At 38.0% G+C, this 12,828-nt stretch overlaps 1 protein-coding gene across 1 annotated transcript in view; it reads left to right on the forward strand.

Moving 5' to 3' along the window:
* LOC306798641 (dermatan-sulfate epimerase-like) overlaps nt 1-12,828 on the forward strand; it is a 169,186-nt gene that overhangs the window by 95,840 nt on the left and 60,518 nt on the right. Inside the window, 2 exon segments of the mRNA XM_079298819.1 lie at nt 8,425-8,543; nt 9,363-9,521. Coding sequence (XP_079154945.1) covers nt 8,425-8,543; nt 9,363-9,521 — 278 coding nt within the window.

Raw genomic sequence — 12,828 nt, forward strand, 5'->3', positions numbered from 1 at the left:
CATCTCTAGCCCAGCAGCATTGTTCTGAGATTTACAGTGGCTGCTTCACGTAAGAACTCTTCCTGTTTCTTAGAACATTCATTTCCTAACACATTTCATTTTGTTTATTAAATACGAAGTTGTACTGTATCTCAACAGATCCTACAGGAGCAAGGTTTCGTGCTGATTTTCATTGTGGTGTTACCTGGCCCACTTGGCTCCTTAGCAGACCTTAAACAGCTTCTTAAGTCTTTGCCAGTAGTTCAAACCTGTCATGTTCTTTGTCCCTCCTTAGAATTCATCCATGGCTGTGATCCACAGGGCTATTAAATTGTCCCCAGACCTCAAGTGTGAACTTGTTCTCACATTTCTGACTTCCAACACATGCTCACACCTTCTCCTTCCCTTCTTTTGTAATGTTTTTATCTAGAAGAAATAGTAAGAATATAAAATGCAGGAGAGACTATAATAAAATCATCCTCATTGCAAAAAAAAATTTCAAAATCACCACTGGGGTTCATTGATATACGTGAACAGAGACATGACTCCAAGGGGAGACTCCAAAATCCGTGTTAGGTCCCAAACTCTTCTGGTACCTCTTGAACTTTTTCTTTAGCAAAGGGAAAAAAATATAAGGCAGAAAATATGTCAGGAAAAAAGTGTATTTGTTACTGAACAAAACCACCCAGTGTGATTGTGGATATGTTTCATATTCTTTCATATCTACTATTTTAAACTATTAGTGGCAGTTACTATATTTTCTAAGAGAAAATGGTCCTTAACTATTTAATGCCATTATATAGTAATTAAATAGTTTTTTCTTTGATTGTTATTTGAAGTGCCAAGTAACCTAGTAACCTAGAAAAATGCTCCCTATTTAATACATATATGAAGCAATGCTGAGGAAGTGTCTTCCCTGACAGCTGTATTCAAATGGGTTTAATGTCAGTTTGATTTTTACATGTGTAATGAAATGCTTCTCTGCTACCATGAGATGAAAATAATTCTTGGGTCAACAGAAGCCAGAAGCCCTCCCTCAGTAGGCTCAGATGTTAGCTTTTCTTCCCAGAGATAAAGAACTATTACTCTAGGGCATCCAGTTTTCCTTAGAAATATTGGGTTTGAGTGGGGTTCTTCTTTTTAATTCCTAAAGGTGAGCAATGCTTTAAAATCCACTATCTGCAGCTATACTTATACAGTTGCTAACAAGCAGAGAGCTCTGTGGGTTTATTTGTTTATTTATTTTTAATTCCTAAATTTATTTTTCTGCATTTAGAATCTTAAATCATAAGTTAGACCTTAAAGGTTGATATAAAACTGCCCCCTTCAGAGGCAACCAATATTTGGAGCTAGAACTTCAGACAGAATAAATCAATAAAATTAAACTAGGTATTTGAGATAGTGTAATAAGACAGGAAAAAAAGAATGGAACTACTTATAAATCATAAATCAACCTGGTTGTATAAATAGTTTTCATATAAAAGTTAATGAAAATGTCTATTGTGTATTCCAGGTAAATCAGTGTGTGCAATAACTATGCATGCTCTTGTCTCCTACACAATTCCCTTTGAAATAACATATTTTAGGGAACTGAAAACATGAAAATATAAGGATCCTTGCAGCAGGGTACTTATATTGCTTTGTGGGGGTGCATTTCTTCAGAAACAAATTGTCTGTTCAAGTTTTCATATATATTTTATACCTGAAGTATTAAGATATAGGAGAAAAAGTTTTTCTGTAACTGAAGATTAAAGAACTTCTGGTCTTTTTTTGGTCCTGGGAGTTGTTCTTTTTTTAAGTCTAAGGCCAAGGTAAATGATGGCAGGGAGTTTTTCCCCCTTACACTTCAGTGTCAATTTTCATTGGGGGAAAGTATGGTCCAACAGCAAATTTCTATTTGCCTTATTTCAGGAGTATTACTAGAGAGACTTAAAAGGTTCAGATAAACTGGAAGACTATAGACTACACAGTGCAAAGAAGATGCTTTGTGTGTGTCACTTTTATTTTGAGAAATGGAGACATATTTCTGAAGTGACAGGTTAGGTCAGAACTATCTGATGTCCTTCATCTCATCTTCTCTGTTTCCCTCCTAGTTCTGCTTCCACCTCATATACACCAGGTAACAACAGCTATGGACAGGTGCTTGAACTGAGCTGCATATTCCTGGAATGTTTATGTCAGGGTTTTTCCCTCAATTACCTACCTTTCATAACTTATTTAAATTGGAAATGCTTTCTGGAAAAGCCTGTCTCTCTCCATAATTATTAAGGGATCTCTAGGAAGACTGTTGTACTAATTTTAACATGGCTATTTTTCTGAATATGAGAAGTTCCTCCTTTATAAGACTCTGTTCTGGATCTTTTTGCAAAACTAATGAGGTCCAGAATAAAACTGTTCTAGAGAGGGAATTTATTTCTTTTTGTACCATTTTGCACCTTTCCAAGATCCCAGTTTGAAAAAAACAAAAAAGAACAAAAAAACCCTCACAAAATACCTGCAATGAAGAAGTGAAATTATGCAATTATATTCCCCTTAGCCTTGCAAAGTAGAAGTTTTCTTATTTATGATTGCAAATAAAATTATGGAAAACTCTTGCCAAATTTGCACATGACTACAATTAGAAATGAACTTGTAGGAGAGTCGTTTTCCAAAAAGTGATTCTTCTTTCCTGAGAAAAAGACGACCTTGCTTGTATTTCATCATATCAGTGTTTCAAACAGAAAGGCTTTGTTAGCCAGACTGTTCCTGGGAAGACAGAAAGTTATTGCTTTGACAGTTTTGAAAACAAATTACTCAATCTGTAGGGAGCTGTTATTTTCAGTTCCTGTAGCAGAACAATCAAAACTTCTAGAGAAACTTACTTGCTTCTCTAAAGAAACCACTGATTTTCTTATAAACAAGTAAAAGTTCAGAGAAGCTTACTTGCTGACGTCTCTAAAAGGAGCTACTGATTTTCTTGTAAAAAAATTAAAGCTTCACTCTTATCTCTATGTACGTAGCCTGTTGCTTGGCACAATTTAAGCAGTAAGGCAGATCTTATTTTCATAAAAATATAAAAGGTTTTGGTAAAACGAAAAAATAAAAACTTTCCTTTTTATTTCTGCTCAAAGGATTCTGTGGTTTTTATATATGCCTGGAGCAATTTGAAAATACACTATTTCATACTTTAGTCTTACAAAATAGTGGAAGAACAGACGTTCTTCCTGAGAAAAGTAATTGTTAGTAAAGTGGTAAACACTACTTATGAATTATTTTGAAATAGTTTTTGGGGTTTTTTTCACAGGATGTTATCTGGTTTTTTTTCCTCAGCTTTATCTGTAGTGTTCTTCCAGAGCATTGCCAGTTTTTAGTAGTACTGTTATTTAGTCCTCCATATTATCAAACACACATATGCTGGGATTGCTAAACATAAGAAAGATCTATCACTGCCTAAATTTTAAAATCATATTCCAGCTTTCAAAATTGAGTTTTTACTTTGATTAGTTCAGCCTCCATCTCACCAACCATAAGCCTCCCCAAAAAATGCAGAATGATGCAAAGAGGAGGTGATCTTCAGGCTTTTTCAGGGTGGGGGGGAACAAAACACCACAGATTGGACTGCCAAGAATGGAGATGGCCAAAATCACTTTGGGAAGCCTTAACCTTTCATTTCAGCACATCATGTCAAGGGAATAATTTGTTCTTTATCATTTCCCTGAAGTCAGATAGGGAACTGGCAAGTGCTGATGCATGGGCTGATGGATTTCACAGCTGCTTCCAGGGCACAGAAGTAATTCAGGGATGGCAAAACACATACTAATACCACAGTGAATCCTGGAAACCACACAGCATAGTTGATTGGTCTATACACAGGAGTTTGGGGTGATACCCTAAGAAGGGTGCCCATAGCGTATGAAGTTTTGCCTCTGGGAATCTTGTGCTTGTTTTCTTCATGGAGAACATACCCACAGGAAAACTCCACAGCTTATATCATCCCATCTTGTTATACCTTTACAATTGGAAGAACTCTGTGCAGGTCCCTTTGTCCTTGTAAAACAATGCACTTTCCTGCCATGATTTCCCTTTTGGAAAGGAGTTTGTCTTTCTTATGTGAGCTCAAAATGTTGTCCAGAATCAGGCTGTGTTTGCAAGTCTGGAACATAACCTAGCTTTTATATTAATGCCCTCAGGGTCTGAAATGGCATTATTTTAAATTGCAGAGAGACATATGAGTGTGATAGTTGTGGGCCACAGATTTGTTATACAAATTTGTTATACAATAACCCCTGTGTTGGTAACCAGAACTTCAGTTGCTGAACACACCAGCCCGTCTGTATGAGGTGCCTGCAGGAGGGAGCCCACCAGAGCTGCCCATGGGCAAAAAGAGGCAGCAGCAGGTACAGGCATGAACAGTGACAGAGCTGACACGTTTCTCATTCTACTGCACAGCTCAAAGGGGAAAAAAAAGCCACCAGTAACCCTAATAGCCAGTCTAACTCGGTCTGTGTGAAAATGGGTTAAAGGCTGTCCAGGGAAAGGCAGAATGACAGACTGTGGCTAAGCTGTATGTACATTGTAGTCAAACCCAGCACACTTTTGGCTGGCATGGCCTCTGGGCACTTGGAATTGCTTTCTTCCCCTGGTGTCTGCCCAGTCAAGTTGATGTGAGCTGTCCTCAGGCTCTTTGGTGAGTCACTAGCAGGTCCTGGCCCCAGTGTGTAGCCAGCACTCACAGCAGGGCATCCAGCTGGAGGAGCAGCAAGGGGTGATGCCTCAGGCATGGTGAACTGATGAGAATTAATCTGGGTGTAGGTGTGGCTCAGTATAGGTGAATAACTGTTGAAGCATAAATTTCCCCTCACTTGAGTTTCTCTCTTAACCTCAAGCTTTCCAACCAAGAGCCCTATCCCATGGCCTGGGGTCTGAACACCAGCCAGGCTGGGGATGATCCCCAGGTTCAGACCCTTTCCCTCCCAGCAGGTATAACCCATTAGAGGACACAGAACAGATGGCACTAAGCAGGCTGTTCAAAGTCTTTCCCAAAAAGTGACTCTTTGCCAAAGTAAATTACCATCAGTTGTCATTTAAATGAGAATAAGCTTCACTGATTACTTTTTGCATAATCATTCAGAATGAAACCAGATGTTCCTCAGGCCATGTTTTAAAGCTGCAGTGTACATTTAAAGGTAGACAAGAAAATCCTCACAAGAAGAAGCATATTATGTCTTGTTAGTGAATTGGTTTATCTGAAAAAACTTATCTTTTATTGGTGATGAAAATATACTTCTGAATCAGAAACCATTTCCCATTTGTTAGACAAAGCTATATGGAAATTGCTATCCCAGCAATGTTACTATTGCCCCAGCATGAGTCAAGCTTTCGTTGTTTTTAAAAAGGAACAGTAACTTCCCTTCAGGAAGACTGCTCTGAATTACAGTTAGGTTTGGGCAAGTGTTTTAGAATTATTTTCTGGGTTTAATTATTTCAATTTTACTTGCTTGGTACCTTTACATTTCTTGACATGACACGTTTTCAGTCTACAGCCAGGAATCTGGTTTGCAGTGTTGAGGCTTCTAAAAGGAAGCAAATCACTCTATATCATCAGAGAAATACTTTTTGGTTATCCAGTCTGTTTGAAATTGTCAGGACATCTCCTTTTCCTCCTAGTTTATAAGACCTAAAGCATCCCTACCTATTTGTTTCTTCCTGCTGGAAGAATATTTATAGCATTTCTGACATTTGAATGAACTTTTAAGAATCAATAACAGCAAAGTGGAAAGAAGGTCAGCAGCAGTTTTCCTCCTGAATAAGGGTAGCCAGCATTCAGCTTGGAATATCTATGTTGGGAACTACCATAATCACATTTAGGCAGCATTTTTGCAGGAAATTTTGAGATTTCCTCAGCGCTGTCATGCAGCTACAATCTGAAGGATACAAGGCCAGAGCCATTGGTTTCATTGATGGGTTTTTAAGTTGTTATATATCATTTTTTACATGGCAGAACTCCTTAAAAAGCCTTGAAATGTGGTGCTGAAGAATAATTTTCTTAGCTGTATTTTGCCACTGGACAAATATAAGTGAATTAGAAACTGTTCTCATTAATGACTTATCACAACTGAAACACCATCCATTTCCTTCCACAGATTACAGTAATAAAATAGACACAGTGACCCCTCAATGTGTGAGAACAAGCAGCCATAAGAGATGGTTCAAGACAAGATTTGTCCATTCAGAGTTGTTATTCCTATGACCCTACATCTCAAATATTTTAAAGGACCTTTCCTAATTCCTCAAATTTATGAAGCTCCTTCAAATCAAAATGTTCCTGTAATGAACTAGACATTTCAGTGCTATTTTGCTGCCTCTTTCTAAAGGGGAAATTATTTTCCCTTTATTTCTTTGCCTAAAAATGAAGTTTCTCACTTAATTAAATCCTTTCTTTCTCCATAGCTAGCATCCCAGAAAATTATTGTTGCACTGTCTTTTACCTTCCACAGGTTCCTGGCCAGCTAGTTCAGATTGTAACTGTGCATTAGAAGCCGAAATTCCGAATGCCTTGAGTCAAGTGAGAGGAATCCCATTGCTGGGGGTGACAGCAATAGCTCTCACAGAGTGAGCAGTCTTCTACCTTGTAATTAGAGTGAATTGTTGCAGTCAGGACTTCCCCTCATGCCATTCCATAGGGTAGCCCAACAGCCTCCTGAAACTGCTGTAATACATAGGCTTTCTGTTTACAAATGCAATGTCATTATTCAGAAAATACCTAACAAAAGCTCAATTTTTCTCCAGTATTTTCCTGATTGACTGAATGGAGAGACAATGACAGCTATACAAATCTTCAAAAATTTCAAAAAACTATAGCGTCTCAAAAGAGTTGTTTTCCTAAGTTTCTTTTTCTATCTCCATGTCATTTGAAGATTGTGTCTACTTGTTCAGCCAACCATCCAAATATGTCTAAAAATACAAGGAAAATAAAATAAATTTACTGTTATGACAACTTCTGTTTGCTCAAAAAATGTTTGATCAAAGGTTTTAATAGTCAGGAAATTAAGATTTTTTTAATGGATGTTGTCATATTTATTATTATTGTAATTAGTGTTACATTCCTGAAGAAGAACAAAGGAAAAGACATTTCCACACAAGTTCTACATGAATTGTTAATGTCAACTTTGAACTTCCTTGTTTTTTCCTAGTTTATAAAACACCCTTAATATAGAATTGTTGTGTCTCCATTTCTTCAAATTCATAGATTCATATATTAAAGAATTATTTCATTCCTCTCTATACCTACTCATTTCCCTCTTTTTGCTCCTATTTAAATTTCATTCAAAGACCAATGTATTGTGTCATGTGCATCTTCAGTGCTCTTAAACATAAGGCTGTCTTAGCATTTCACTGTTCTCCAAAATTTGCATTTCATCTTTCAGCAGTCTCTAACCAAGTAGAAGTTGCTCTTTTCCTCTTATTCCTAACACATTTTAAGTACTTAGAAAAATTCTATAAAGCAGGAGAAAAACTGAGTCATATCTAAGTACTATATTGGTTTCGAACTCTTCTGTCTCTAGCATAAAATTAAGATCTTTGAGACTAAATAACAAAATCAGCCTTTTGTTTCACCAGTTCAATAGACAAAAGACATTAATATTAATATTTCTGGTGAAATTGTAGTTTATCGGTTCATTGAGGCTGCTATTTTGGCTCCAGCAAGAAGCTAGAGTTCATCTGGCAATAGTACATGAATTTGAAAAAGCAACAAGGTTACGTGGACACTGAGACAGATCCATGCTTTGGAAACAGCCAAAGACAAAGCCTGTGGCAAAGCTGGCTGATGACCATGGAGTACCAGTTTCTACAGATTTTTTTCTAATTTACTGACAATGCCAGAGTGGATACATGTCAATGCAGATTATACCACTGCCAGCAGCACTGGGGGATTTGTCCACTCATTATTTCTTCAAAACTGGATGATAACTGGAACTGCTCATTGTTTGTGAGGACCTAAGACTGATGAACATCCTTAAGAGCTGCTTCAGTCTGTTTTGTTTGGTTTATGTCAGTGTTTAAAAACTGTGGGTTATTTTTATGCATGGTGGGGTACATTCTGTCTCTTACAGTCTGTTTTATCTCATGGTTTCACCTTCATCTGTAGCAGCTCCATCAGTCTGGTCTGTTGGCCTCCTGCATTCACTGCTGCAGTGTTTGGGAGGCAAAGTCCATGAATTGAATTCCTTAGGTCTTCTGTACACACAAGGCCCAGCTGCTTCTTTTCTCATGAGTGTCTGCCTAACCCCATCTACCAAACACCTTGACTGAATCCACAGTCAGTACCAGAACATAAGCCAGACACTGGAGCTGGTTTAATGTCAAAATAGTCCAGCTGTGCACAGGCAGCTTGTCACACATCTTAAAAGTACAGGAGATGGGCTGGTCTCACTAACAGCTTACAATTTGGCTTGGTGATTCCAGAAAATGACGAGGAACAGGAGGCTCTGCTGTCACTGGACAAGCCTGGATGGTATTCCCAAGGTAATGCTATCCAGCTTTATGATCTACTGAAGAAGATGACTGGCAAGTTGGATCCCAAGGTATGTTGTGAGAGTAAATCTTCCTGAAAATACCTTGTTTCACTCAAGAATTCACCAGACAAAGTTTCATTAAAGTTATTGATGTGTTTGGTCACAAACTTCTTTTCTAGTTACTCTTGCTGCTGTCCACCAGCCTGCAGCCCAGAACTGGAAGTAGCATATTTGTCTTCTTAGAATATGTAAACTTTTTAGATGTAAACTTTCTGTATGCATGGTTAAACGCTTCAGCAGCTTTAGGAAGAATCAGGTTGCAATCAGGAAATGTCCCTGAGGAAATTGATCATAAAGATTAAAAGGTGGTATCAGTGAAAACTAGGAATATGTTAAGTACAGGTGTGGTAAGTGAAAAAGCCACTAATGATGGTGTAAAAAATTTTTCATAGTTAATAAATTCTTCTCTGGGCACAGAAGAGTTTCAAGTCACCAAGAATAATGTTCTGTCTTGTTTCCAGTGTAGTGTAAAACTTGTTCCAGTTTAGTGTATTTTTTTGGTAGTCTTTCTACTGCTTCCCGTCAGGCTATTTCTGTCAGCCAAAAAACTCACACTTCCTTTTGCTGGTCCCAGCTAGGCATCCCTTTCCAATGCCCCTGGAGGGGGAGAGCAAGGAGGGTGTGTGGGGCCAGCCTTTCCCTTATGGAAGTGGTTGAAGATAAAACCCCAAACTTGACATTAGGATCTCTGCATGTCTTGACCAAGTGTAAACATGGAGGAATTTTTATTAGGTCGTTTTAAAGGATCTTTCTCTCTCTCTGTGAAATACAGTTTACTTGTGTTTTCCTCATATACAATGAACTTCTAATTTGCTTCTTCCCTCACAGGTTGTTTATTTTGGTGACAGTATGCACTCAGATATTTTCCCAGCTCATCACTATAGCAACTGGGAAACTGTCTTCATCTTAGAAGAGCTTCTAGGGGACAAAGGTATAGTGCCTGCAAAGGCTGAATCTGAGCCCTTGGAGAAGAAAGGAAAATACGAGGTAAGGCTTCCTGCAGATGTTTCCTGGAACAGAACTAAGTAAATTGCAAAAAAGCTTCATGTCACCTGCACTAAGAATGAACCTGCTTGTCTTACCAGGGTGCTGGCAGCATCAGTATCCCTCACAGGTGTATCCTCCTTATCTTACCAGGAGGATGCTGTTCTGTCCCAGCTCAGCAATGCATGGGTGACACAGCACCTCTACCTGGACCTAAGCCATGGACTTCAGAAAAGGAGCTGTATATGCTCTCCTTGAGCAAGGACCTTTTTAATAACAAGATGCCTCCATCCCACAAGTAGAAATTTCCTGCCCACTTATCACAAGTCCAACGCCTGAACCCTGCTGAGTTCATGACATTTCCCTGTGTGTTGTGGCGAACTGTAAACACGGAGGAATTTTTATTATATTGTTTTGAAGGTTGCTTTCTCTCTATGTAAAATATGGTTTGCTTGTGCTTTCCTGATATACAAAGAGCTTTTAATTTGCTGCTTCCCTCACAGGTTGTTGTGTTGGTGACAGCTGCGCTCAGATAAAGGGGACTGCTTCAAAACCTGGCCAAGTGTCGACTTACTGATAGTTGCCTTAGATAACTAAAATGATTTTCAGGTTGATCAAGTCGGAAAGCAGGGCCTTAGCCCTGCTGTTACCCTTTAATTCTCCCACAGAAGGTGGGAAGTTACTATGGTTTATCCTTTCCTCTGCTGCCAAAGAGCTATATAGATAGGAAACAGCACTGAGATGGATGATGAGGCAGAATTGTACCTCCAGCATGTCGTAGGTAGGTAGGACCTACAGGAAAGCTTCACTCTCCATTTGGAGTGTCTCTTCATGTCATATGCTACTAAATAAATAGGTTGTTTTCTTCTAATTGCAGAGAAATATACATGCTTTTCACACTTTTCTTTGTAAAGCACTAAACTTTATTTTTCTTTTTAAAATAATTACTCTTTGTGATTAAAAGTTAACTTATCAAGAGAAAAGATTTGGGGGGTGCATTTATACTTGGTATGTTTTTAATCTAAGTGTTAAAAAATGTCCTTGTTTTAATGGAGAAAAGGGTACCTTCAATGGGACTAAAACAATATAGACATTGATATCTATATATTATTTTTTATTAAACATATCTCATATTTTCCCCCATTATCCACTGATTTCTAAACTAAGGTCAGACAAGGACATTTCAGTCCTTGAAAGTAAGGAAATCTAACCATTAATGTTTTCCTGGGTTGTAATAAACAAAAATAAAGTAAAAAAATTCAATATCCTATCAGGAAAATGTGTTTCTCAGTAGGAAGGGGACGTGGGGGAGGAAGAGCTAGTAGCACTTTTAGGTTAATATGACTTGATTTAAATAATTAATGCTTTAAAAATAACTCAATATTCTCTGTAAATTTGTTCGTTCTCTGACTGGAGATTTCTGCATTGCTGCATAAAATTTAAGGTTGTGGGGATTTGTTCAACAGGGTTTCTTAAGCATGTTCAATATAAGCTTTTGAAGCACTTATTTTTAAACAGAGGGGCAGAAAGTGGTTCTTTTCCTGGATGTGCAAAGAAAGAGTAATGGATTGATGCATTTCCAAGCCCACGATGATGATTTGGTTTTCCCTTGCTGCCACATCTCTGCTCAACTGCTCACGAGATCCATCTTCTCTATCACAGCAGCTGTCTAGCAGCAAATTGAGACTTTTAAACAGGTGCTTGGCATTTCACTGACACTGTAGCATTCTTGATAAGAGATTGCAGTATCTCAAAGAGACACCATCCCTACCACACACAGCCCCTGTTCCGTTTACATCCGCTACTGGTGACAGCAAGCAAGCAAGGGAGAAATGAATTGTGTTGATTAAAGGAACCTGAACAAGGGGGGCCGTGGCAGGTCAGTGGTGTTATTTCATTACCATGCTGCTCACTGGAGTCTGAACAACAGGTCACATCCATATCTCTGCAGTTGACTGGACACCACTAACTTAACAGGACTAGTTCAAAGGGACTTCCTTTACAAGCCTATGAGAATTTGATTTTCATTCTCCCAAGCAACTTCTCCCATTAACCCTTTGGTTAAGAAGGGAGAAAAGCCAATTCAAAGGATTGTACAAAGTCAGGTGTTTCTGGAAAATTAGTCACAAACAAATTAGATTTTATCTGGTTAGTCAGCCTTACCATTCATTGGTAATAAAATACAGTACTACTGTAGATTTTCCAGGCCATGCTTCATGTGCAAGAAGGGATTGAAAACTTAATACATGATGCAACTCTCAATGTTATCACTCTTTTCAAAATACTATTAAAGTAATAAAGTATTGCTTTAATTGTCAATTGCATCTTTCAGAAAGAAATTACTAAAATCTGGTTTTAGTTTTTGGTGTTTCATCACTGACAGAGAGGGGAAGAAAACAACCTCCTCACACACCAAGAGGGAGACTTATGATTTCCATTTTCATTGGCAGTTTTTGTCTTTTCCCTTCAGTTAAATGCACTATATAAGCCAGATACACATAACTGTGAAATTATGGTAACAACTGCAGTTCTTTTAAGTAGTGAGTCATAACCAAATAAGCAAGAGAATAGCAAACTAAAAACTATTTATACAGTTACTTGGCACCTAAGTAAATTGCAGCATGCAGGGTGAATAAAAATGCAAGGCATTGTGTTGAAACAAGATTTCTCCTGAGCTGGGGGTTTGTTTGGCTGGAAGCTTTGGTTTTGCATTCTGTTCTTGAAATGTATGATCAGCTCCATCAATGAAAACTCAAAGGAAAGCTGGAATTTGTCCCAGGATTTCGAGGAAAATCATTACAGAGGAGCTGTCAGTGTGTGAAAACCTTGGGCTATGTGAATGAATGGAGCAGAAATCAAATAATTAATTGATGGATATAGATGACAATTTTGTAATTAGAAGGGAATACTTAATTTTTACAATTCTGCCTAGTGACTGGTTTGTAGAAGTCAGGGCTGTTATCCCCCTGAATTTCCATTAACTCCCTTGGTGTGAGCATAGATATTTACTTTATGTTTTTTGGCACTGTTTGTCTCTTAATTCCTGTTTATCTTTGGCATGAGTCTAACAGTACTTTCAGGAACAACCTGATGTGGTGTTTTGAGGCCTGGTGAGTTAAAGCAATATTCTTGGAGCAATGCCCTGAAGTACAGCACATTTAATTTTAAATTTGCTTATAGTGTTCTCTGTTGTAGTTTAGGTACAATAATCACGGGTGAAATGTTTTATATTTGCATGATGTGTAAGAAGGCAAATTCTGTGCAACAGAATTCAAACCAATGGCTGACTTGTCCATTTGCACATCCAGCA

Source organism: Erithacus rubecula (genome assembly GCF_903797595.1).
Source record: "Erithacus rubecula genome assembly, chromosome: 2".
NCBI lineage: Eukaryota > Metazoa > Chordata > Aves > Passeriformes > Muscicapidae > Erithacus > Erithacus rubecula.